Source organism: Grampus griseus (assembly GCF_964374135.1).
Source record: "Grampus griseus genome assembly, chromosome: 14".
In the NCBI taxonomy this organism is placed as follows: domain Eukaryota; kingdom Metazoa; phylum Chordata; class Mammalia; order Artiodactyla; family Delphinidae; genus Grampus; species Grampus griseus.
In genome coordinates this window covers 5,565,383-5,592,556 of record NC_139008.1, presented here as the reverse complement: position 1 = coordinate 5,592,556, position 27,174 = coordinate 5,565,383, and the positions used below count along the sequence as shown (strand labels likewise).

Below are 27,174 nucleotides of genomic sequence, written 5' to 3'. Positions count from 1 at the left end.
AGGAGAAAAGACATGCTCTGTTCCGTTATGGCAGATGGACGCGCCTGCTTAGGCCAGGGAGTGTCCAAGGAGCAGCCTGGTCACTCCTTATCTTGGTTGTCTGAGTGTCCCAAGGCCCTCAGTGACAGCGTTGTCACTGTGGGGCCAGGTATGACCACAAACCCCATTTTACAGCAGGTGCAGAGAGGGTAAACTGAGGAATGGCATCAGTCCCAGCGCCTGCACCTGGGCACGTGCACCCAAGCCCTTCCCTCCGGAGGGACACAAGACGTTCCTAGGCCCACCGCCCAGCGCCTTGCACACAGTAGGTGCTACACTCTTCTTGAATGAAGAGCCGCATCTCCAAGTCGTGTGCGTCATGAGGGGAGACGCCACCTGGAGAAAGAGCCCAAAGGGGCCTGCTCTGGGCTTCACACTGGTGCACGCTCCTCTAGGGACGCTGAGTCAGAGCCGGCGGACGCGGGCACAGACTCAGGGAGGGGAGGGGGCGCAGAGTGGAGGAACGGTGACCGGGGAGGGGAGGGGAAGGGAGGGGTCGAGGGGAGAGGAGGGGCGCGGCGAGGGAAGGGAGGGAGGGGGAGCAGATTGGAGAAGCGGAGACCGGGGAGGAGAGGGGAGGATCGTGGGGAGAGTGGAGGATCGTGGGGAGAGGCGGCGTGCGGCGGAGTGAGGGAGGGTGCGGGGAGGGGGCGCGGCGCGGCTGACGTGGGTCGGGGTCGGCGCGGCGGGCTGTGGCCGGCGGCGGCGCGCAGAGACACAGCGATCCGAGGCGAGGACGAGCCGGCGCCGCGCCCGTACCTCCCCGCACAGCCCGTGCCGTGCGACCCACGAGCTGCAGCCGCCGCAGCCGAATCGAGCCGCGTGCCCTCCACGCTCCAGCAGCTCCCAGCGCCGCCATGGCCCCGGCCCTCTGGCCGCGCCTCGGCCGCATCCTCTGGCTGGCCTGCCTCCTGCCCTTGGCCCCGGCTAGGGTGGCTGCAGGTAAGGCGCTGCGCGAGCCAGCCGCTCGCCCTCCCCGAGTCGCAGCGCGCCCGGGGCCTCGGGGCGGTTCCGGGCGGGCGGCCTCGCCGGGAGCCGGGGCTGCGGAGGTGGCGCCGTGCGCCCTGCGCGCACCTCCCACCTCCCCGCAGGCCGCGAGCTGCGGAGCGGAGCACGGCCTGCCGGGCGCCGCGCAACCCTCTCCTCTGTCCCTTCTCCCCTCTCCCCTGAAGTCACCGGCACTTGAGGGGGCTCCCCGCGCCCTCGTTCCTGCTGCCATCTCCAGATCGGCCTTGCCCTAGGGACCGCGCGGTGGCCGGCGCATCCATCCCGATGTTTGGAAACCTCGCAGCCGCTGGAGGTGGGGGAGGACGCTGAAGGGAGTCTGGGAATGCTCGGGGTCGGTCTTCTCGCCACAGCCCCCAGGGAGCGCTGCCAGGTTGCCCGCGGAGCAGCGTTTTTGCCTTAAAATGTGGCCTTATCCAGAGAGGCTTTCTACCCTGCTTGTGTTGACTTCGGGGAGTATGCGATTTTAGCGCCCAGGAGGCCGGTCTGCCATTTCCTCTCTGGGAGTGATTTCCAAAATGGACCCGGAGCTGGTTCCGCTGGGTCCTACCCGGTGTCCCCCGGATCGTGCTTCTAACATCCCCACCTCCTCAACGCCCGAAGGCCAACACCCACTTTTCTGCCCCATTTTGGCGACAAGAAAGGACCCAGGGTGGAGAGTTTTAAGGGGACAGTTGGGATGTGGGCAGCTATTGGGTGGGTGTTAAATATTATCCAATATTTTCATGACCCCCCCTACACCTTAAAAGAATGGTAGACAGAAGAAGAGATCTAATGCAAACTTGTGAAATAAAAGCCACAAGGTAAAATAAAAAACCTGCATCTTAAGGATGAATTAAGGGAATTTTGTGGGAATTGGCTTGGTCAGGAGCATCTGCTTGCCCCTGGAAATGGGGTCTCTTGTCCATTAGGTTTACATGTGTCCAGAAATTATCAACGCGGCCTAAATTGCCAAAAAAAAAAAACGGTGTGGAGGGTTAATTCTTTGGAAGTCATGTGTGGTTCCCAGCCTGGCCTATTGCACCCATGATACAGTCCAAATAGCTGGGAATGGGGTTGGGGAAAACTCACAGGAGAAAAAGAGAGATTCAGAAGCCCTTTCCACCCTTCCCGGGTCTGGGTCAGCCTGCACGACATGCTTCCTACACCAGGGGTTGAAGTCAGAAGTCCGTGTCCTGGACCGTTCATTAATTCCAGGTTGTGTTGTCCAGACTTCAGAGGTACCTTGGGAAGTGTTTTGGGCTGTGTACCTGTGCAGTGAGAAAAGGCTGATGTAGCCCTTTTCTAGACTGTTCTGGGGCCCTACAGGCTGTGTGGTCAGGGAGAATGTGCATGCTGCAGGTGGAAGCCCAGGGAGCCTGCTGGTGGACATTCTTCCACGGGTCAAACTTTGTGGCCGCTGTCACTTCACTTTTTGCTTTGGCCCTTTCAGCTCTCGGTCACTGGGGCACCTGTGTGGTCACTGGGGCACCTGTGGCGCCCCTAAGCCCCTGACTGGGCTGCTCTGTACTCCAAGGCCATGTCATCTGGGCTCCCAAACTTGGAAAGATGGATTTGCATGGGTAGGTAACCAAAGCTGGGCTTGGTTCCTTCAGCCACAGGTGGCAAAGCCTTCCCAGTCCATTTCAGCCTGGATGTTCTGGACGCTTTCTAGGCCCTGAGGACGAGGGGCAGCATCACCCGGGGGCTGTGAAATACCTGCTTTTTAAAAACAAGCCTGAGAAAAGTGCCCTTGGAGCCTCTGGCGTCTGGACAGGTCGGGATGGGGGGCGCTCCCAGGAGCTGGGCCAGTGTCTGCTGCAACATTGGCTGTAGCGACAGCCCCTCCCCACCCCCACCCCATCCCGCCTCCTGGCTGAGCTGGCTGCCCTCCTGATTCTGTTCCCCTGGCAACGGATCTGCGTCGTGCTGACATGCGCCTGTCTTGCTGCAGACGCTGGATGGCCATTAGCATGCAGCTGAATGTCCCTGCCACCTGCCAGCCTCACTGTGGCCCACGCTCCTCTCCTGGAGGGTGTGGGCAGGAGCAAGAGAGGGAAGGGAGGAGATGGCCTCTCCTCTAAGCACCTCTTTCTGCAGCAGCCTGGCCAAAGGCTGCCTCCCAGCCAGAGGGACTCAGCCTAGGGCAATGCAGATTGCTGTGTGGTCCCCGGCAGTAGCATTAGTCCCTGGGGACCTCTGGGGACTCAGGTCCTTCAGTGTAAAATACATACTGTGTTTTCTTGGAGAAACTTACGTGTCTGGAATTCTCTCTTTGGGATTAAGGTGCTGCAGGTCCCTTTTGCAATGCTAGCCCAAATGACTTTATAATCCAAAATACGGCCCCAAGGAAAGGGATTCACAACAGGGAACGTGTAACGTGGGTGAGCGGAAAGGCTGGAGCCAGAGTCCCCAGTGGGGGCGGGCAACATTGCCGCAAGGCAAATGGGGTGCAATTGAGGACACACTCGCTCACCTCCCGGTTTTGCTGAGTCCAGCAGGTCTCTCGTGAGCCCCCTAAGAACAGGGAGCACATCCTGTACTTCTGGGTCCCCCCAGCAGCTGCGGGTTGGGGCTCAGTCCATAGCACTTGGGTGAAGAGTTTCCTGGGGCAGTGCCATGTGGCCTGGTCCCTCTGCCACACCCTTCTCTCCAGGTGCCTCTCCACAGCATAGTGTTGAAACCCTACTATGTGCCAAGCACCTGGCTAGGCTTGGGGGAGATGGGGATGACCCTTGCCCTGCCCTCAAGGAGCTTGCAGTGCAGTGGGGGAGATAAGGAAACCTTTATCCCAACCCAAGATTGTGACAACTGTGTGCTCAGGCTGTTGGGAGAGTGCCGAGGAGGTGAGGTGGGGGGGTGTCAGGGAGGGCTTCCTGGAAGAGGTTATATCCACAGACAGATAGGTGAAGAAGAGCAGTGGGGACAGTGTGTGCAAAGGCCCTGAGGCTAGGAAGGACAGAGCATGTTGGGGGGGAACTGCAGGTGTTAAAGGGTTAAAGTGACACCATGGATGTACTAAAATGTGAATGTGGTCTCCCTCCACCCCGAGGCCGGCCCATGATCAGATTAACTGTGCAGGAAGCTGCTTGTTGGGGTGGCTGAAATTAGGGCAGGACTGGAGGCCAAGGGTCACATTCAGGATGTATCGGTAATCCATCCGGATGGGGCTGAGTGCTACCTTAAGCAATGCTGGTAGTAATGGAGAGGGAGAATTAGTGGCAGAGGCCCGGGGGTTGATTCTTGGGACAGCTGGTCCTCTGACCCGGCAGAGAATGATAGGTGAAGAGAATGGTAGGTTTGGGAGGGGAGAAATCCAGGGGGTCTAGAGCATCAGTGGCCAACACAATTTTAGATGATGGAGGAGATGATCTATATCTGTGCTATCCGGGAGAGCTGTGGCTGTTGAGCGCTTGAATTGTGGCTCTAGTGCAATGGAGGGACTGGAATTTTAGTATTATACATTGAAGTGATTAACTTTGATTAATTTAAATTTAATTGCATGTGGTTAGTAGCCATTGTATTATTGCTCAGTAGAAATGAAGTCTGTGTTACTGGGTTCCATCAGCATTTAGGAGGTACTGGAAGCCAAGGGAGGGGGTGTATGTTGCCGGGAAGTGGGGTGGGAGGGAGTAAAATGAGCAGAGGGGGGCTTGGGGGCCCTCCTCCCTTCCTTCTGCATCACCTCTTCTGCCCAGGTGTGCACCGTTAGACATTCTCTAACCTCAGGCCCTTCAGAAGTCTCACCTGAAAAAGAAAATTACAAATCACAGGAAAATAGTTACTAAGACGTGCAGTAGTGCTATTGACAAGACTGAAAGGTTCTGGGAATTAAGATGTGCCTGCTTGAGGGATTATCATGCAAATAGTGAAGTTCACATTAGTGCCACTGCAGACATCCTTTCTGATGTATTGTCAGGTAGAAATAAAGTAATTCAAAATTGTGTGCAGAGGCTGATTCTGACTACATTTAAAACTTCCGTGCATGAAAAAGAGCTGGAGGACAGCAATATGATAGCAGCTGTTGTCTCTGGGGGGTAGGGTAATAGGACACTTCTAATATTCTTTATGCATATGTATTACTTTTATGATGGAAACAAATCTGATTTTTAAAATCTTACCTTCTGAGTATGATGAAATCTGCAGCTATCTAAAGCAGGTGAAGAATGACAGGAAAATGCCTATGATACAGAATTGAAAAAACAGCAACAGCAATGGAATATATAATCTCAGAGTAGGCAGCATGTAAAAGAATAGTAGGAAATGACCCAATATAGTAAGTGGTTGTTACTATTTAAAAAAAATTTTTAAATTTTATACCTTTCTCTATTTTCAGATTACAATTAGTCTTACCTTCAATGTGTTGGTCAGATGGGGAGTGTTATTGAAAAGGCCTCTTATTTGGTCTCCATTCCATGTGCTCCAGGCCCTATTCTCTGCTTGCAACCTAGAAAACTAATTCCTGGGTTCCCTGTAAGAGCTGCATCCCCAGTATTTCAGTTCAGGTTCCCCAAGGAGTTGACCCAGCTGGAAACACAGAGCTCCAGCGTTGGCCCCTGCAGGAATCCTGGAGGTTCCCTAGAGCAGTGTAGTCCAGTGGAACTTTCCGTGATAATGAAGATCTGTATCCACAGTGTCCACTGTGGTGACCCTTGGCTACACGTGGCTGGCCCTTGAAATGCGCCAGCGCAACCGAGAAAGTGGGTTTTAAGTTTGTTTCACTTTAATTGACGCTTAAGGAGCCATACGTGGCTACCATATTGGACAGCTCAGCTCTAGAAACTCTCACCTTACAGATTTACAAACTGAGACCAAAGAGAAGGGGGCTTGGCTTGGATCACAGGGGCCCTTCCTCACAAGGCTGGCCTACCACCATCAAGGTATTAGGCCTTATCAGGGTCCAGACTCAGCTTTGTGTTTCCAGCTGGAATTTTGTTTCACATGTAAAGGTTAGTCCAAAAGAGTGGGCGATGGGGGGCATTTCTTGGCATCAGCTGCGGTGGCTCCTCCTGTGACATGCACTGGCCATCATTTTAACGGCTAAGAAGCCGGGCCAGGTCAGTATACACATGCTCTGTAAGCCCCTGCTTGGCTGGCATGAAAAAATAAAACAAACTGGAGACACGGGAAAGGGTGTGGGATTTGGAGTCAGTTGGGCCTGGGTTTGAATCCCAGCTGGGCAATGAACTAATCGTATGACCCTTGGGCGGGTCACTTGACCTGCCTGGGCCTCAATTTCTCCACCTGTAAAAGAGACTCACAGAAGCCGGCCCAGAGGGTGGCGGTGGGTTTCCTGGCCACGCCCCTTCGTGAAACGCGGTCTTCGTTTCTGGGTTCCTAGGCGTGTATGAACTTCACCTCACCCCCGATGGCCCTGCCACCACGGGGGCAGAGGTGACCATCACGGCCAGCCTGGTGGCCGATGACAACGGCAGCCTGGTCCTGCCCGCCAGCACCCGCCTTTACCGCTTCCGCTGGATTCACACCCCGTTGCTGCTCACGGGGAAGACAGATGAGGCTTTCAGCTCCACCATCCGCGTCGTGGGGAACGTGCCCGGGGACTTCCCGGTCTCCGTCTGGGTCACCGCCGCTGACTGCGGGATGTGCCAGCCTGTGGCCAGGAGCGTCCTTGTCCTCCCCATTACAGGTGAGGACCTTTCCTACTTCATTTGTCTTCAGACTCCTGGCTGGTAATCACATAAATGCAGATTAGACCCATGGTTCCTTCGCTGCTGTCAGTTAACAAAGGATCAGAAAACGGTACTACGCACTGCTGGCAGGGTTGTGCTGAAATGGACACTTAAAGTACATATTGCTACTCGGGTGTAAATTAATACAACCTTTTGGAGAGCAGCTGATACATATGTATCAATGGTTATAAATTATTTTAGTCTTTGGCCTCTTCTTTCTCCTTCTCTCTCGCTCTCTCTCCCTCTCTCCTCTCTCTCTCTCTCTCCCCCTTCTCCTCCCTTCCTCCCTCCCTCCCTCCCTCCCCTCCCTTCTCTCTGTTTCCAAGAAGTCCCTGCTTTCTTGGAGTTTACAGTCTATTAAAGAACTTATCTTCAGGAAATAAACCTCCATTTGGGTAATGGTTTATGCACGAAGATGTTCATCACAGTTTTTATAATAACAGAAGAAAATAGAAACAAGCTAAGTATGCAACCATAAGGGGACTGGCTAAGTATACTGACACAATTTGTATAATGAATAATAATGACCTTTACAAAGAGTTTGTTGTAGCCTGGGGGAGTACTCACGGTTGTAAAATTTAAAAAATCAAAACAAAATTCTATAACCAATTTGATCAACTGTGTTTAATATGTGTATACCTTAAATATGTACACACGTATACTTTGCAATTCCTCAAAACATCAACAATGCTTGTGTTTGCGTGATAAGCAGTTTCTTTTCTTTTCATTCCACTTTGCAGCAATTTCCAAATGAGCTTTATCGAGCACACCTCACTTTCTGCTTAAAAAATCAGCTTTTAATTTTTTTTTTTAGAGGAGGCAGCCTGGAATGGTGTTCCTCACCCAGCCCAGCACATGGGGTGTGGACCTGCAGTCAGTAGAACTGCTCATTTTTTCTAGGCTCATCTAATACTTTGAAATATTTCCCAAGAGTTGCTTTCAAAGCCTGTGCATTTCCTGCTGGTCCTGGGCATCTTTTGTGCCGGAAAGTTCAGGGTCTTGGTGAAAGGGGTTCAGGAGCAGAGCTATGCGTGTAACACATGAAGTGAGTCTTCACCAGCGTCCACGAAGGGGGCATATGCCTCTGTGTTCGGTGACCTGCAGGGCCCCCTCTTGCCACCACCTGGCTGTGACAGCCAGGAGGTCGGGTTGGGGAGAGGCTGCCCTGCCAACTGGCATGTGGCTCTGCCCTCCTCCACTTCAGTGGACTCACCCTCCCGTGGTCTCTGTCCCAGAGTTCCTCGTGGGGAACCTCGTTGTCACCCAGAACACCTCCCTGCCCTGGCCCAGCTCCTACCTCACCAAGACAGTCCTCAAAGTTTCCTTCCTCCTCCACGACCCCAGCAACTTCTTCAAGACCGCCTCGTTTCTCTACAGCTGGGACTTCGGAGACGGGTATGTCCTTATGCCCCTTGATGCCCCAAAGTCTTGGCTCATGGCTGGTGGCCCTGTCGTCCCAGGCGGGGTGCTCTGTACTCTCCCATCTTCACCTTCTCACTCTCTCTCACTCCAAACATGCCTTGTACACCTGCTCTGTGCCAAGCTCGGGGTCCACAGGGACCAGTGTGAGCCAGTAATGGGACCTGCCTTCAAGGTGCCTGCAACCTAGTAGAGGGGTCATTGGTGCCCAAAACAGCCCTTTAAGGCTGGTCAAGGGAGGTATATTTTTCTCTGTTTGACTCTGGAGGGACCTGGCCAGCCAATGACACACGCTGTTATACTCACATGGTAGAATTCAGGTGTTCCAGCTTCATTCTCCTTACACCTCCTCTCCAGACAAGCCAGTTGCGGGAGGCAGGTCGGGAAGTAGGGGCCGGTCAGGCAGATCTGGAAATGGGCAAGATCCTGCGTGAAGAAAGCTACAGAGCTACTGAGAAGTGGCAAAGATTTGTTTCTTAAATTTGTTTCATTGAAGTATAGTTAATTTGCAATGTTGTGTTAATTTCTGCTGTACAGCAAAGTGATTCAGCTATGTACATATATACATATATATATTCTTTTTTTTTTTTTTTTTTTTCGGTACGCGGGCCTCTCACTGCTGTGGCCTCTCCCGTTGCGGAGCACAGGCGGCCATGGCTCACGGGCCCAGCCGCTTCGCGGCATGTGGGATCTTCCCGGACCAGGGCACGAACCCGTGTCCCCTGCATCGGCAGGCGGACTCTCAACCACTGTGCCACCAGGGAAGCCCTATATATTCTTTTTCATATTCTTTTCCATTATGGTTTAATCACAGGATATTGAATATAGTTCCCTGTGCTATACAGTAGGACCTTGTTGTTTATCCATAATATATATAATAGTTTGCATCTGCTAATCCCAAACTCCCAATCCATCCCTCTCGCACCTGCAGAAGTAGAAAAGATTTGAGTAAATGGGTATGAACACCATGTCCGGGATGGTGAGTCTTAATATTGTAAAGATGTCCGTTTCCCCCCAGTAATTCTTTAAGTTTAATGCAAACCCAATAAAAATCCCAATAAGAATAATTTTTGGAACATGACAAAGATTTTACAGTTCATCTAAATTTTGTGTATAAATACACAGTTTTACGCATATGTGCACATACATATATACATATACGTCACGTATATACATACATATATACATGCATGTATACAAATACACGTATATGCTTATATATATATGTATATATATGGTTTTATAACATAAAGAATATTTGTCTCAAACCAGGGCACAGCCTCCATATTTATTAGGGGCATTTATTTTCACGTTAAAGAAAGTTATATTCACTATTTCTTTCTCTTTTGTTTTTTTCTTTGGTTGCACTGCAGCCTGCAGGATCTTAGTTCCCCGATCAGGGGTCGAACTCAGGCCCTTGGCAGTGAAAGTGCAGAGTCCCAACCACTGGACCACCAGGGAATTCCCTATTCACTATTTCTATTGCAATTGAACATTTTTGACTAGGCAATGAAATAAAATAAGAAAAGTAAATGAAATATAAATGTACAGGAGGAGACAAAAGTCATTGTACACAGATGACAGTACTGTTTACCTGGAAAACACAGAAGACTCCACTGAAAAATCTTAGAACTAAAAAGATTTTAATAATGTGGCTGGTTACAAAACAAAGATTCTTAGCTTCTCCATATAATGGCAGTCGAAAAAATCTTTCATAATATTTATAAAAATGGACAGAATAAACTTAGCCTAAAATTGTAGGATTTATGTGAATAAAATCATAGATTGTACTGAGAACCTTAAAAAGACTTGAAAAATGATGAGAGAATTTCTCAATATTGTAAGAAGAAAGAGAAATGATCAGAAAAGCAGGATGATGATGAATGGTGATGGGGAAAGGGGCTAGAAATACATACATAAACGTATTTAGAAAGCTACAAATAATTTTCAGCAAGAAAAGGCAGCTCAATGGAACAGAATAGAAAAAGCAGAAAAAAACCCTAAGTTTATATACACATATAGTGTATGATAACAATGTTATTTCCAGCCAGTGAATAAGGATAGATTGTTTGATAAATGATACTAGGGTAGCTGGTTAACTGTTTGGGAGAAAAATAATCTAATCCCTAACAAAAGCTATTCCAGATAGATTTAAAATAGTAAACATAATGAACCAGGACTAGATTGGGATGTAGATCATCCCCTGAGATTGGATAGTTTGGCAGTGGGGAAGGCATTTCTGTAAATAAAAGGCAGAAACTAGAATGGAAAAAATGCTAAATTTGGCATCATCAGATTTAAAATTTGAAATGGAAGAAGTAAATCAAACCAAAGGATAAAGGTTAAACTGGGAGAAAATATTTGGAAGATAAGTAATAGGTAAAGGTTTGATAAACTTCATATATAAAGAGCATCAACAAATCAACAAAAATATTTTATTGTTACTAGAATTCCTTTTTTTTTTTTTTACGGTACGTGGGCCTCTCACCACCGTGGCCTCTCCCGCTGCGGAGCACAGGCTCCGGACGCGCAGGCCCAGCGGCCATGGCTCACGGGCCCAGCCGCTCCGCGGCATGTTGGATCCTCCTGGACCGGGGCACGAACCCACGTCCCCTGCATCGGCAGGCGGACTCCCAACGGCTGTGCCACCAGGGAAGCCCTAGAATTCCTTTTGAAGTGATTCAGGTAATTGTAGGGAAAAAGCATGATGTTACACACTTAATATGTTATATCATAACCCGTGATGGAGGTATGACTCTTCCTGTTTTTCAGATGAGAAAAGTAAGGCTTAGAGTTACGTAAATAGGAAATCTGGAGCTGAGATTTAAAGCCAGATGTGTGTTAACTCCAGAGTTCATACTTCTCCCCTCCCCAGATTGTCCTTGTCTAACACACAGCCTTTCCCAGTTTCCTGGCTCGGGGTGCAGAGCACTTCCTGGCAGGTGACAGGCACCTGTTGCTAGGAGTTCTCCTACCTGTAACTTACAAATACAAAGACAACCAGCAGCCACTCTACCAGGTACAGCTGACCTCATGCCCTGGCTGGCTCTGGAGACTGATGCTGGGATGCTGTTTTTGCTTGCAAGGCGTTGGTCTGAATGTGTCACTGTACAACCACTCTAAGAGGGCACGTGAGTCACTTCTGTCATCTCCTCCCTGTCACCTTATAGCACCCAGATGGTGACCAAAGACGCTACAGTCTATTATAACTATTCCATCGTTGGATCCTTCACTGTGAAGGTCAAGGTTGTGGCGGAGTGGGAGCAGGTAACACCGGACGTCGGGAAGGGCGTTCTGCAGAAGACGGGCGACTTCTCCGCCTCGCTGAAGCTGCAGGGTGAGTCTCTGCAGGGGTTGGTGTGGGTTGAGCATTTGGCCCATCAGGGAGCCCTGGTTACCACTCCTTCCAGGGCTGGGTCACTTGCAGATCAGGGTGGCTCCAGCTGGGCACTGGGCTGAGCTCGGATGCACAGCCTCTCTTCTGTTCCCCTGGCAGCCCTCTGAGTGGGTCTGTCATTCCCCGCTTCCAAGAGGGCACTGCAGGCCATGGAGGAGGTCAGGTGGCCACCAGGTGGCAGAGCCCAGACACTGCTGTGATACTCCTCGTTCCCGGCTACATCTGCCTCCCGTCAAGGACCGTCCTCTCAGGGCTGGGACAGCCTCAGTCGGCTGCACAGGGAGGGAACAGCCAGACCTGGCTTTGGCAAGAGGGGGTGCTGGGGCAGCTGCAGCAGATTTCTTGGTCGTGCTAATGGGGTGCTGCTTCCCCCACCCCACACACGGAACAGATGATGCGGGGAGGCGGTGGTACCCTAAGTCAGCCCCAGGTCCTGCTCACCAGGGCCCTGCTTGCTTCCTCCGGCTCCCGCACTCTAAGCTGGCTCCAGCACCTGCTGCTGACAGGGAGGCAGGACCCGGGTATGCCCCGGATGTGACCTGCCCTTGGGGAGGGCCAGGAGGAGGACGGGGTGACGGTCACACAGCCTCGGGACTCCACGAGCCCTGATACAGCTGTCGTCAGCCACCAGATATAATGAGGTCTTCTCTGCCTTTCAGAAACCCTTCGAGGCATCCAGGTCTTGGGACCTACCCTAATTCAGACCTTCCAAAAGATGATAGTGACCTTGAACTTCCTGGGGAGGTGAGTGAAGCCCAGAGCACACTGCACATGACCCGTGGTCCTGCCCGCACTCCCCTTCCGAGGCTCCTGACCTTTTGCTCCATCCCTGAGGGGACCCAAGTTAAGGAGCCCATGGAGGGATGATGCCACCCTTGACTGTGCCACGGGAGAGTCACAGGCATGGCTCCATTCTCAGGGTCCAGAGGAGGGAGGAGTGGGCTTTTGGGGCTGTCGGCAACATGGGCATCAAGGCAGAGGCAGGTGAGCGACCACTCCTGTGAAAAGACCCGTGTGTGACTTGGGCCTGCTTTCCAGCCCCCTGGAAAGCAGGCCATCTTGGGTAGGACCTAGCTCAGCTCCTGCCACGAACACCATCAAGCTGAGTTTGTAGTAAGTGACGAGATGAGGAGATGCTGGGTGTGTTCTCCCCACAAGGGAGCCCCTCTCTGGGGCCACTGGGATGGACGGGGCTGCAGAAAAATAGTGGTCAGGGCCCAGCCCTCCAAGGACTCTAGTGGGGAAGACCAACCCCACCCAATCCCCCGACAAGGGGACACGTCAGGGGGAAATGAGGCTAGACTGGGAGTGGGCAAAGTAGCCAAGGAAGGAGGAAGACAAGCCAAGGGGCTGGAGGTGGCTCCTGACGCTTTCAGGGGGCTTTGGAGATAAGAGCTCAGTACTTAGAGAGCAGAGGGGGAAACTACTTGTGCTTGGTAGACCTGATCGTTGAAGTGGCATGAGTGTGTGTTTTACTCTGGTCTAGGTCGTGTGAGATAGGAATGCTCACTTGGAATTCTTTTTACGGACCTGCATTTTCCAGATTCTGAGCCTGTGCTGTGGCAGGTGGATAGTTTGGAATGCCCTCACCCCTTCAAACCTGTCAAAAGCCGACTTATCCTTTTAGGGCCTACTCAAATGCCACCTCCTCCAGGAAGCCTTCCCTGACTTCCTCATTAAGAACACGCTCCTCCGTCCCCTGTGCTTCCACAGTGCACCAAGTGCGTCACTGGGGCACTCATTCTGCCTCCTTCAGCAGTCTGTGTATGTCCCTGTTTGCCTCACTGACCCCCTCGGAGTCCCGAGCCATCTCTTATGTACCGTTTTGTTCCCTGGAGGCCAGGGAAGCTGGGTGTTCTGTCCTGGAAAGGACACTGAAGTTCATGACTGCCTGGGCTTTCCTGGACTTAGTGTATGCTCACACTCCTTGCTGAGCCATTGCTAAAAAAATGCCCCCATTTCCCTGCAGCCCCCCTCTGAACGTGTGCTGGCGTCTTAAGCCCGAGTGCCTCCCGCTGGGGGAAGGGGAATGCCACCCTGTGTCAGTGGGCAGCACGGCTTACAACCTGACCCACATCTTCAGGGATCCTGGGGACTACTGCTTCAGCATCCAGGCCGAGAACATTATCAGCAAGACGCATCAGTACCACAAGATCCAGGTCTGGCCCTCCAGTAAGTGACACTTCGCCTCTGCTCTTACAGAGGCAGCAAAAACCAGTCAACCCTGCCACCACCGCCAGTGTGCTGCCACCAGCCAGCTCCACCAACAGCCATCAACATCAGTCCCAACAACACAAGCATCATCAATAACCCTACGGTCCCCAACCAGCGCCACTGACTGACCACCCACAGCACTAGAAACTCTGTAGTGCCACCAACAACTGCTCTAGCCCCCACCACCAGAACCCCTCAGTTCCACCACCACCCTCCACACCAGCACCACTAGCAGTAACGACAGACAGCTCAGCTACTGCCGGCTAACTTGCCCAGCGCCACTGCCACCATCACCACATGCTACAGACAGTTCTTCTAGCATCTTCAATAGCCAGAGACGGCGCTGCCGTTGCGACCACCCTTACCACCATCAGCACTGCCGTTAACACCCCTGCCACCAGCCCCTGCACCGACCATTTGGGCCAACACCATCCATCCCGTGCTACCCCAGCATCATCCCAACTTCAGCTCTCCTGTTGCCACCACCACTGACAGTGGTCAGTGTCTCTCCATACGTTAACCACTGCCACACTTGTCCCCAGCACGAGCCCTCCCTCCTTCACTGCTATCACCGCCACCCCATCACCTCCATCTCGGCGCTGTTGCCGCCACTAAAACAGGCATCTCCAACGGTGACGGTGCTGGACTCACAGGGCTGTTGTGAGTCTCCCAGGGAGGGTAGGCAGCTCAGAAAGTGTGCAGTACAGTCTCTCTCGTTCATAAGGGTGCCCAACCATCGCCCCTGGAATACCCTTTCCCAAACACATTATGAGGTCCTGCCACTGGCTTACAGCCACAGGATTGGCTGATGACAGCATCAGGTCCTACCCTTCATTTCCGGGGGTGGGGGGGCCTGTTCTGTGACCCCAGAAAAGAACTTTCTTATGTAGAGGAGAAAGTAGGATCCCAGAACCCTAGGGATGGTCTTTCAGATGCCCGGCCAGGTTCCATGCCATACAGAACAAAAGGGGACACCCCGCCAGCTGCACTCATCCCTGAGGTTGGCCCTGTAAGTGCACCAGATGCTGTCACTACCCCCTCCAGTCTTTCCCGTCCCTCTGAGACCCTGAGCAGACACCACTCTCCGCTCCTGGCCCCGGCTGATGTTGTGGGCCAGGCAGACTCTGTGACCTGTTGGCATCATCGGCGGCCTTGGGCCCCACTTCCCCCAACATCTCCTGGGCACTGAGTGTCTGGGATCCCTCTGAATTCTGCAGAGAAAGACAGCACTACAGGTAGTCAATGCCGCCTTTTCTTGAGAGACAGATCCTCATGGCGTATGGCGGTGGCTCTACCAGGAGGAGGGTGGGGGAGTAGAGAGAAGGAACCCACACTTGCTGATCGCCTGCCCTGCACCTGCCTCACCTGGTTGCATTCCCGTGGCAGCCTTGTGGGTCAGTATTGCCATCAGGTCACTGGTCAGAACCAGGATTCGAACCCAAGACCCCCTGGGCTCTTCCTGCTCTGCCATGCTGCTTCTTGGTAACAGGATAAGGGAGTGAGCCCAGAGCTGCCAGAGGTCACAGGGCTGTTTGGGTGTCCTCACAACTTGGCTTTCCTTCCCCAGTGCAAGTCACCCAAGAGAGACCAAGGAGGAAGCTGCTAGGTCTTTCATGGCATAGGCTCGGAAGTTGTACGTCATCACTCTGTCTCATGCTGCTCACTGGGAGCAGTCCACGCTCTGGTGGGAAATTTAGTTGCACCCCTTGAAAGTCACTCTCAAGTAAAACTTGAAAACCCTCACATACCCCAGCTTGGTTTTTGTGAAATCCTGGATTTGCCTGTTGGGGTTGCATAGTTGGGATGCATGAACACGAGGAGGAGAAAAGCTCTGGTGGGCTGTGTTCTCTCCCCTGTGTCATCTCCTCCTGAAGGCTAGTATTCAGCACCAACTACCCAGGCTCGTGACTTTAGCCTGTCTCACTCCCAGGCATCCAGCCTGCTGTCTTCGCTTTCCCGTGTGCCACACTCATCACCATGATGCTGGCCTTCATCATGTACATGACCCTGCGGAACGCCGCTCATCAGAAGGACATGGTGGAGGTGGGTGCTTGGTGGGGTGGGGGCTGGACTCCTGGGTCCTGACAGGAGAGGATATGCGGAGAGGGCAGGGGGGGCTAGACCAGGGAGCCTGGAGGTGCTCTGGATGTCAGAGCAAGGCCCTGAGGCTGGGGGTAATGTGCCCAAGATGGGGCCCGATTGATGATTTAGCTGCTTGCCAATGTGACTTACCTCCTTCTATGCTAGCCCTTTGCTTGGCAGCCGTGCCCATGAGCTGGTAAGGGAGAGGGCAACCGAAAGCAGGAAAGACCCACAGAGCAGAAAAGCCAAAGGCACAGGGAAGCGCTGCATGGCTCCAGAAAGGTGTTTCTGTGCACGCTGCCAGCAGGCAGCCGAGCTCAAGGCCACCTAGCCAGGCAGCTGAGCTCCTAAGGCCACCTAATGGGACTCCCAGTGGGCGGGCGGGTGATTGACCAGTGGGGTTTTGTTCACCATAGGTGGCTGATTTTGACTTTTCCCCCATGTCTGACAAGAACCCGGAGCCGCCCACTGGGGTCAGGTGCTGCTGCCAGATGTGCTGTGGGCCCTTCCTGCTGGAGACGCCATCCGAGTACCTGGAAGTTGTCCGCGAGAACCACGGGCTGCTGCCGCCCCTCTACAAGTCTGTCAAAACTTACACAGTGTGAGCGCCCCCCGCCCCCGACCCGGTTTCAGCGTTAACTGACTGCTGACTGGGAGTTTCGGGCAGGGCGGGGCAGGGTGGTGCACGCTGCCCAGCAGGAGGGGTTCATGTGTGCAGGGCTGTCCACCCTGGACGGCCGTCCATTTTTACAGTCCAGCTGCCTCCACAAGCCCCCCTCCATCATACCCCCTAGCCATCCATCCATCCATCCACCTATACAGTTGTAAGCCCCTCTCAGTCAGTCCCACTGCTTGGCTTTGAAGAGGCCTCAAGTGGGGCTGCAACACCAGACGTGGTCCTTGTTCTCTCCTAAGTGTGCCTGGCTACTCCTCGTCCATTCCTCCCCTATTGGCACATTTGCTGTCTATCTTGGGTTCACAGTTCCCTCCCCCAGGCAGCCCTGCCCAGGTCAGAGAGCTGGAAGGAAGGTCACAAATGGATAATTTAAGGCTGCATCACAAAAGGTCATACATACAGAGACAAGCGTGCACACACGCCACACAGACATTTCAGATGATTTCCTCTGTATCAGTTAGGTGGTTGCTGGGATGTACCCTGAATCAGCACTAAAATGAAATCTGACCTTTCCCACGTGGCCCTGACAGCTCCTGGGCCTGGCTCCTCCCTTTGTGTGCTGTCCCTGTGGCTACTGGGTCCCTTTCTAAGGACACCCTGTTCCCTCTCTGCTTGCTGGGGGTCGGGTGGGGGCAGGGCTAATGCTTTGTGAGTGCAAAGTGCTTTATAAATAGCACCTTCTTTTATTGAGTCCGTGTTAAACTTTCATTGAGGAAAAGGCTTTGCAGCCAAAAAAGTCAAGCCACGGGGACTTGGGTACCCGGAGGGGGAGGGGATAGTGTTCTTGCCCCCCCAGCTGCTCCCAGGGTGGCCTTGAGAAGGAAGAGGCAGGACTGGATGGAACCCGGTGGGGGGGGACCAGCCCACTCCTGTTTTTTTGTTGGCCCAGCAGCCTGGGGGAGGCAGAGGATGTGCAGAGAGTGTGTTATGGGTGCAGAGGGAGACCACGATTAGGCCCCCATCGAACTGTGCAGGATTAGGGAGCAACCTGGGCCTGCCTGGGGAGGGGAGGCAGGGCCGTGGGGGCTGAGCTTTGTTGCTGTCATCGTTTGCTCTCAGACTTTGTGCTGAAAACAGCGTTTCCCACTGTCGTGCAGCTCCTACTCATGAAATACTGCCATTATTGCCGAATAAAGCTTGTGTGCTCTGAGTATAGCCAAGCATATGCCAGGTGGCCCGAGTCTCTTTCTTTTCCGTGCGTGGATGTTTGGGCCTTGCAAGCAGCAAGAGCATTTCTTGGATGAAGCGGGACGTCCCGTCGTGTTCTCTGGCAAGTGCCCTGGATGGAGCCGCTGGCTACGACCTCAGGCCTGGGTCAGTGGTTTGGGTCAGTGGTTCTCAAACTGCCTCTTAGGCTGCATCATAGACAATCTGGCTCCTGAGGGCACCCCAGGTGACTCCAATGTGCAGCCACGTCCGAGACTCTGGGGTGGACTCCTGATCAGAGGGGGATGTAGGGCACACCTGGGAACTTGGAAATGCAGATCCCTGGGCCCCATGCCACACGTGAATCAGCTCCCGGGGAGGGGGCAGCCCTGGTGCATCAAGTGTGAGAACCTCCCATCACCAGCAGGGCTTCCTGAACTTGGATGTGATGAGAGTCACCGGAGGTCCTGTTAAATGACATACCTTCACGCAGGGCGTCTGGAATGGGCCCTGGGATTCTGCATTTCTAACGAGATTCCAGATGCTACTGCTGCTGCCGGTCCCAGGACCTCACTTCGACTTGCAAGGCTCTGAGTCTACACCCCTCCTGAGCTCTTTTTCTTCTATAAGTGGTTCAGGATTTTTTCTTAATTGCCTCTGCTCTCCTGTCGCCCCCACCACCCAGCACGCAGCGGGTGTGCCCCAAGATTTGAGGAGCTGGACATAGGGGTGAATAGACCCTGACCCCACCCCTGCTGTGCCACCCTGGAGGCCCCACTTTCAATGAGCAAAGTCATTTAGGGAACTTTCTTGGACTTCAGCGTCGCTGGCATGTGGGCTGGATACTGCCACACACACCTTTCCTCTGGCCTCCCACCCAGGGGACAGCTATGTCATGGTTCAGGGCGGGAAGGAACCTGGGTATAGCAGGGCACCCTCACGCCCTGGATAACTGGTTAGAGGATCAAATGAAACCTTGAGTTACTTTAAAGTATTCTTAATAGACAAGGACAGAAAACATTTTAGAACCACTTCCTGCTGGCAGAAGACACAGCTCCCCATCTCCGCATGCCTTCAAGAGAACCAGGATAAAAAAATCTCAACTCACCCAGAAGAATTTAAAAGTGGAGTTTCATGCTGTAAAGGCAGCTACATCTCTGCAAAAATGGGGGTAATCAGGTGTTTGCCTCACAGAAGTTAAAAAAAAATTTAAAAAAACAACAACAAATTGTCAGCCACATTTAAGAGGTTGGGTAGAAAAGAACCCTTGGGATAAAAAACACCCCCAAAAACCTGAGAGCTGGAGAGGGAAGCTCACTTTGCCAAGCACAGATGCACCAGCTGCAATACAGTTCAGCAGAGTATTTGACTTGCAAAGTTTGGGAGCACGCAGGCTGTTGGGCAGTCGGCTGGGTCAGGCAGCAGAGTCAGGCACTTCCAGGCTCCCTCCTAACCCCGGGCAAGGACACCTCCCAGGGCAGTGCTCACTGATTTGCTAGGCTGTCTGGAACGTTCCTCTGGAGGATTGCAGGAGGTTTCCAGAGCTGTAGCCCAGGTGAGGAGCCTGTAGGGAACTCACTGTATTTCCTTACCAGCCCCTGGTCACTGGCCCATTCCAGGCCTGTAGCAGCGAGTGTCCAGCTCTGTCCAGCACAGCTACATCTCACCTGAGCATCCTTGTAAGCACTGTCATGATTCTCTGTTAGCCTGTCCCACAACCACACCCCAGGTCCAGATGGCGGGAGGGCTGGGCCGCTATTCCCACCAGCCTACAGTTCCAGGAGGGACCAGATTGTTGCTGATGAGAGGCTGTGGGTTCCCATGACCACAGGGTGTCAGGAGCAGAATCAATTGAATGTATTTTTGCCGGTACCTGATAAGAGCCATGTTTTCCTTTAAGAAGCCCATCACCCTGGACATACTCGGGTGTTTTGGAAGGGTTCTGAGGGTTTAAGCCTGATAGGATTAAAGTGGGTGTCCAAGGAAACGTACATGAACTCACCTATACTGGGTTGAATAGTGACTCCCCCTAAATTCATGTCCACCCAGAACATGTGAATGGGACCTTATGTGGAAATAGAGTCTTTACAGATGTGATCAAATTAAGATGAGGTCATACTGGAATAGGGTGGGCCCTAAGTCCGATGACTGGTGTCCTTACAAACAGAGAAGAGACACAGACAGGCCACGTGATGGACCCAGAGGTTAGAGAGATGCATCTACAAACTAAGGAATGCCGAGGATTGCTGGCCACCCCAGAAACTGGAAGAGGCTCAGAGCAGATCGCTGTGTTAATATGCTCCTGCTGCCATCACAAAGTATCACAGTCTGGGTGGATTAAACAACAGAAATAAATTTTCTCACAGTTCCGGAGGCTGAAAGTCACAGATCAAGGTGTTGGCAGGGTTGGTTTGGTTCCTTCTGAGGCCTCCCTCCTTGGTGTGTAGACGGCCATCTTCTCCCTGTGTCCTCACCTGGTCATCCCTCTGTGTGTGTCTGTGTCCTAATTTCTCCTTCCTATAAGGACACCAGTCAGATTGGAGTAGGCCCACGCCAATGACCTCGTCTTAACTTAATTACCTCTTAAAAGGCCTTATCTCCAAATTCAGCCACATTCCGAAGTGCTAGGGGTTAGGACTTCAACTGATGAATTCTGGAAGGACAAAATTCAACCCATAACACCTTGATTTCAGACTTCTGGCCTCCAGAACCGGGAGGGAAGAGATTTCTGTTGTTTTAAGCCGCCCAGTTTGTGGTGTTGATTTCCGCCGCCCCAGGAAGCGAATACACTTTGCAATGTCTATCCTGGCAGCTCTCTCAGACTCTGCATCCATCCAACAGGAAGTCCTTCAAAACAGATCCAGAATCCAACCACTTCTCCCTGCTTCCGCTGCCACCCCGCTCCCTGGTGGGGCCATCCCCATCCTGTTGGCTTCCACTGCCCCTCATCTCACCCCAGGTATGTTCTCAGACCCACACGAAGTCCATGTCCTCTACCCAAACCCTTCCATGTCTCCCAGCTCAGGGGCCTTCCAGGGGCCTTCAAGGCCCACACGACCTGGCCCTCTGACCTCACTTGCCTCAGCTTGGTCCTCCTCAGGGCTTCCCTAGGGCCGTTCCCCCTGCCGGGAGCTTTTCCCTACACATGCCTGGGGCTCCCTCCTTGCCTCCTTCACATCTGCTCCAAGGTCACCTGCTCAGTGATACTGACCCTGATACCCCCCACCTCCCGTACCCTACGTCCCTTACCCCCAAGAGCACTGATCATTTGCTAACATACTATTAATTTTACTAATTTGTTTATTTACTCTGCCTCCCTCCATAAAATAAAAACTCCAGGAATGAAGGGACTTTGCCTACTGTGTCCAATATTTCTATTTCCAGCACCTAGCATAATGTCTGGCACATAGTAGGTGTTCATTAAATATTATCGAGGAAAGGAGGAGAAATGCCACCTCCCCATTCAAATGCATGGCCTGGCAATGTCTAGGATTTAGGAGAGGAAAGAGAAAATGCTGAGGAAAGGACTCAGTGTCTCCCCAGATTGTCCAGAAGGACAAATGGCATGGAAGCCCTGGTTTGGGCCGTGTGGTGATGTCCAGGTGACAGAAGGACCACTGTCTGGGGGTGTCCTTCCCTGCCCGGAGGACCTGAAGCTGCCCCAAAGTGTGATGCATTCCGGAAACCAGCTCTGGTGCTTGTTCATCATCAGAGTGGGAAGCCCCTGGCTGTCTTCTGAGGATGATGCCTCATTCCGTGTTGGGGGGGGGCGGTCAGAGGGTAGTGGGGAGCCAGGCTGTGGAGGGTACAGCAGGGGCCGAAGGAGCAAGCTGGGTTGGAACCTGGCTAAGGGGCTGAGGAGGGACTGGGGCCACCAGGCAGGATCCGGGCCAGGGGCTCTTAACCTGGGGTGCCCGACCCCCAAGGGATCCATGGAGAGAATTCATGAACTTGGATGGGAGAAATGACATCTCCATTGTTACAAACCTTTAATCCAATCGAGGCATTTCCTTCCACCATAGTGGCCCCAAATGGCAGTGTTGTCAGCAGTTCCTGTGACTTTGCCATCAGTAACAATCAAAAATATGTTCACATCACACTCCAGTTGTGCATCTCTCAAAATGTCATTTGTGCTGATCATGTGTTCAAAACTACCATTGCTGTTAGACTTGCTTGTGGATCTTATTTCACTAAGCACATATATTACAATTGCTATTTTGATAACTGGTTTCCTTTGAAATCCTATTATTTAATATTATGCTTTTAAAACCATTATTCTGATGGCTTCATCTGACTGGAGGGGGGCTCATGGTACCAAGAAGGCTATCAGGCCCCTGTAGCTGTTCTCTGGGGAGATCCTCAGGGGCACAGGGGTGACAGGAGACTTTGTTTTCTTCGGGCCAGAGGGAAGGATCCTTCCCTGGGTATCTGACCCAGGAGACCAGGGGCCAGGTCCCCACAGGCCTGCAGTGCTCAGTGCAACCAGCAGGTGGCAGCCCCGCCCAGCCATGCTTCTGCAGTTTCCTCCTAGTGCTGGCTGCGGGCACCACAAGAATACAGGGGACACGGATAGCGTGGGTCCTGGCAGCTGTGGCACCCACAGACGCACACACCTGTGCACGCGCCACATGCCTATGCACGCTCACACTGACAGCTGGAGAAGCCTACCTGGGAATCAGCTTCCAGAACATCCTGGCCCTTCCAGGACAGAAGGCATTCCCAGGACTCTTGCCTTGGGAAGTCCTTTCAGAAGAGGGGACCCCCTTTGTTCTTCCTCACCTTTTCCTTCCCTGATATCTTTTCTGAGGCGTCCACAGGTCAGCACAAGCCAGTAACTCCAGCCACAAAAATAATCTAGTTGCAGCCAAGGTAGGGAGTGGGTGGAAGAAGTGGAGATCTGAGGTCTTGCCCAGACCCTGGGCAAGTGACTTAATGTGTCCAAGCTCTAGTTTCTTTGTGTTGCACAATTTGTATAAAGAGTGAACTCTTACAACTCAACAACTATATGACAAACTACTTAATGAAAAATGAGCAAAGGACTTGAATAGACATTTCTCCAAAGAAGACATACAAATGGCCAATAGACACATGAAAAGATGCTCAGTACCATTAGTCATCAGGAAATGCAAATCAAAACCACCCTTAGATACCACTTCACGCCCAATAGCATGGCTATAACAGACAACACAAAACACAAAGCGAAACAGAAAATACTAAGTATTGGCAAGGATGTGGAGACATAGGAACGTTCGTACACTGCTGGTGAGAATGTAAATGGAAGACAATTTGGCGGTTCCTCAAAAAGTTAAACACAGAATTACGCTATGACCCAGCAATTCCACTCCTAGGTATACACCTAAAAGAACTGAACACAGATACTCGGGTACTTGTTCACGAATGTCCATAGCAGCACTATTCACAAGAGCCAGAAGATGGAAAGAGCCAACATATACATCAACAGAAGAATGAATGAACAAATTGTGGTAATACACACAATGGAGTATTATTCAGCCTTAACAAGGAATGAAGTACTAACCCTGCTACAACAGGGATGGACCTCGAAAGTATTATGCTCAGTGAAAGAAGCCAGCCACAGAAGGCTACACACGTTGATATTAAGTGTCCAGAATAGGAAAATTCATAGAGACAGAAAGCAGATTGGTGGCTGCCAGGGGGTTGGGTGGGGGAGGGAGGAAGGGGAAGGGATTGTTTAAAGAGTAGTGGGTGTTCTTGGGGACAGTGAAAAAAGTTTGGAAACTACGGAGAGGTGGTTGCACAACATTCTGAATGCATTGAATGCTACTGAATTGCTCACTTTAAAGTGAGCAATTGAATGTTATGTGAATTTCATCTATTTTTTTTTCAACGTATTTTTTTTTCCAACAAAATAAAAAGAACGAATGGGTGCATTTTCCAGGCAATCATTGAGAGAACGTTCAGGCAGCATCGACAAGCCCCGCACAGGGGCCCAGCAGACCCCGGACACACACCCTTCTTTCCCGGCACGCTGGGCACATTTCAAAGTCTGAGTCAGTGGTGAGCTAGGATTGTAGGGGCCGCTGGCAGCAAGCGGTCCCGGCGCACCTCGCAGGGGGACGCAGCCATTGCTTTCTTTTCATTTTCTTCCCCGAAGCCCCGGTGTGCTTCCAGGAACGGGCAGCAGGGGGTGCTAGAAGCCAGCTGCAGAGCAGGGAATGAATGGCCTGACCACCCCTCTAGACTCAACTGCTCCAGTTCAGGCTGTAGTTTCTGGCTGGTCACCACACCCCCAGACTCCCAACGAGTGTGGACCGGCACCGCAGGCTTCTGGCTCGAAACAGGTGGGATCAGCTCAAAAAGCTCAAGGGCTCCCTACAACCTTTAACACCAAGTCCAAACTCTCCGCCCTCAAGCTGCTCCCACTTCTCTCTCCAGCCTTATTCCCTATAGTATGGATTCACCCTTTCCCCACGACGCATGTGGTCTAAGCACGACCCCCCGCCCCCCCTCCGCTGCTGTCAGGGCTCACCTTCATCCATCTGGCACGTGTGCACGATGACCGATGCTGGGATGCAGCCGCCAACCAAGCGAACCCGGCCTCTTGGGGCCTCCCTTCCTGTAGATGACCAGCATCCGGCCATAAACCACGGAAAGAGCCACCAGCTGTCAGGGGCTGGTGCCTCTTCTTCATGTCCTGCCTGGGGAACACGCCTGAAACCTGCCCAGTGGCCAGCATGAGGCCAAGTTTCCTGACTCCGGCCCAGACCAAAACCATGAGAGCTCTGGTGACCACGTGTGGCTCTTCCGGCAGAAAATCACAAGGCTTCCCCGGGAGATGCTCCAGGATGCTGAGCTCGAGGGGGTGAAGCAGCAACTAGCCCAGCAGTGCCTCATTAGAAGCATCAACATAAGCTCTACCCAGGACGACTGACGCGCTTCTGCCTGAAAAGTTTTTAGGAAAACTGTTTTTTTTTTAACAGTTATTAGGAAAAAGGTTATTTTCCGTGATCTATTTATTCTTCTGTTTCACCTTGGACACAATGAACATTCTTGCTACCTTCAGCTTCAACCCACAAACGACAATAGTGTCCTCACTCTTGACAATGTTGGATTTTACGGGAGCCTTGAGCTCCTGGGAAACGGCAGAGGTTAAAGGGACCCCACCCCTGCCCCACACTTTGCGTTGGGGAAAATGGCTTATTGCAAAGACCCACCCTTCTCCGCCCTCCCCCCGTTTGCCTGTGACAACACAAGGCTAGATGCAGATGCTCCAAAGCCCTTTTCTTTGCCTCATAATGATTACCTGAATTGCTTGTCTCCGCTGGCCGATCCTTTTGAACAGAATCTCTCTTCCTGTCTCCGGATTTATTTTTATTTGACGTGCTTGGGAGACAGCTGCTGATAACTCAATGGAAGTTTCAGGAGGTCTGAGCAGGTGATGTCAGAACCCTGCCCACCCACCTTAGGTTCTAAACAGGAGCTTCCGTTGTTGGGGAGAAGTGCTTTTGTGTCGAAACAGGCAACGGTGCTTGATTCCTGGGAACACAGCACAGCGGAGCTGCATCCACACTCTCCCACCCCCCATCTGCCCTGGTGGCCTGGCCCAGAACAATGCCCTCCCATTCAGCATTCGCCGTAAAAGCCAGGAAGCAGGGATTGTCTCATGCAAAGACCTGGAGGCAGACTAACGCAGACGCCTGCTCTTTTCTGGGAACCCAGAAGAGGGAAATTAACAAAAAGAAAACATAAATGAATTACTCAGTGATTTCTCCTGGTAAGTAGTTTGCACAAGTTTGCAGAGCCGGGCTGAGGCGGAGGGGCTGGGATTTGACTTCCTAGCTTGCTGGCTTCCACCCGCCCTGGTGGGCTCCCCAGCTGTTGGTCCTCAGGCTTTCAGAGGGGCCCACCTGTCCCAGGTGTGGCCAGGATGGAGGTGGAGCTGCAGGGACCGACCACCAGGGGACACCAGGGCTCCAAGGAGGGGGAAAGGAAGGCCCCTGCTGCTGGGCGGAAAGCAGAAGTGGAGGGTTCAAGGCCCCTCCCCCACATTCTCGCATCCTCCCAACAGCCCTGCAAGATAACCCAGGTGGGGCTGCCTGGCTTCAAACGCTTGCAAGTATGTGACCTTGGACAAGTCATTTTGCTCTTCTGAATCTTGCTTTCCTTGTCTCCTTTGGGGGAAACAAGGGTGCTTTCCTAGAGGACTCTGCCATGTGCTCCGTGGTTAGGACCCAGTAAATAGTAACTGCTATGTGTATAACTGGATCACTTTGCTGTACCCCTGAAACCAACACAACATTGTAAATCAACTAGGCTCCAATATAAAATAAAAATTTAAAAATATATATATAATAACTGCTACTACTACTACTGTTATCAACCCACTCTACAAGGAAACTGAGCCCCAGAGAGTCAGGGTTACAGGCACACAAAAGCTGGAATTAACCTTCCCCACCTGGATATGGCTCAATATCCCGTTGGCAGCACCTCCCAGGCACGACCTCACATGAAGTTCCAGAACCTTCCAGGTTCCCCGAACCAGAGATCTATGGAGGGTGATGGAGCTCCCTGCATTGTGTAAGGAAGGCTGGAACCACAGAGACAGAAGGAGCTCCAGGTTCTCCCCCCACTAGGGCACATGCAGCCGCTGACGTCTCTGAGCCTCAGTTTCCCCAGAGATAATGCCTGGGAAGTGGCTGGGAATTAGGTGCAGGGATGTGTATGAAATCCCTTTGTTCCCAGGAATGTTGACCCCACCTTGGAGCTCCAGGAGGGCAGGGACCAGGTCGGAAGTCTGGACAGGGCGTCTGATGTGTGTGTGGTGACCAGGTACCAGTATGTGCAGCCACGTCCAGGGGGGGCAGAGGTGGGGAGTGGATTGATAAAGAGTCATCTGTGTGGCCAGAGGTGGGAACCTGGAGGAGAAAGGAATGTGTGGAGACAGTGGAGGGGGTGGTGCAGTTACAGCATCTCCTCTTGGAGAGCGTGCAGCCTGGCGTGCTGCCGAGGTCAGCAGTGTCTCGGGTCACAAAGTACCTTGGCCCACAAAGTACCTCGGCCAAAGGGACAGGGCTGGGGACACTGCAGAGAACAGAGGGCCATGGCGGGATGGAGCTGTGTTCTAGGAGCTGCACCCAGGACCTCTGGCTTCTGATGGGTCCCAGCCTGTGGGGTCCAGGAGGTGCCCCACCAGCTCTGGCTTTTCCCCTAAGTGCTGGGTGACCTTCAGAAGATTCCTCTCTGTGATTTTCCTCACAGCCTTGCGTGCAGCTCCATCTTTAAAAATAGTTGCAGAAAAGCCCATTGCTTATTCAATGAGTTCTTTTGTTAAGAGACGAAACAAAACTCTGCATCTTTGGTTTGTTTAGCTCGTGAAAGGCCCGAGTATCAAAGTCCCTGCTCATTAAAGAAAAATAGGATGCGGGGAAGGAGTGGGAGAGGGCGAGGGTCGGGGAGCCGGGCTGGGCTGTGGCCACTCGGGCTCAAGCCTCGGTCCTCTCTGGAAACCTGGGGCAAACGTCCCACCTCTTGGAGGCTTAGTCTTCTCA

At 52.4% G+C, this 27,174-nt stretch overlaps 1 protein-coding gene across 3 annotated transcripts; it reads left to right on the top strand.

The window, feature by feature from the left end:
• Nucleotides 1-878: 878 nt before the first annotated feature.
• Nucleotides 879-16,430, top strand: TMEM130 (transmembrane protein 130; the record flags this gene model as incomplete). Of its 3 annotated transcripts, none has more annotated exons than XM_082670774.1 (8): nt 879-981; nt 6,365-6,670; nt 7,949-8,108; nt 11,303-11,469; nt 12,189-12,273; nt 13,499-13,701; nt 15,674-15,786; nt 16,242-16,430. In XM_082670774.1, the coding sequence occupies 8 exons, from the start codon at nt 897-899 to the stop codon at nt 16,428-16,430; spliced, it is 1,308 nt and encodes a 435-aa protein (XP_082526900.1). The 3 variants fall into 3 exon arrangements, with proteins under 3 accessions (XP_082526900.1, XP_082526898.1, XP_082526899.1); XM_082670772.1 differs by having other exon boundaries at nt 897-981; nt 16,278-16,430; XM_082670773.1 differs by lacking the exon at nt 6,365-6,670 and having other exon boundaries at nt 897-981; nt 16,278-16,430.
• Between the last annotated feature and the right edge of the window lie 10,744 nt (nt 16,431-27,174).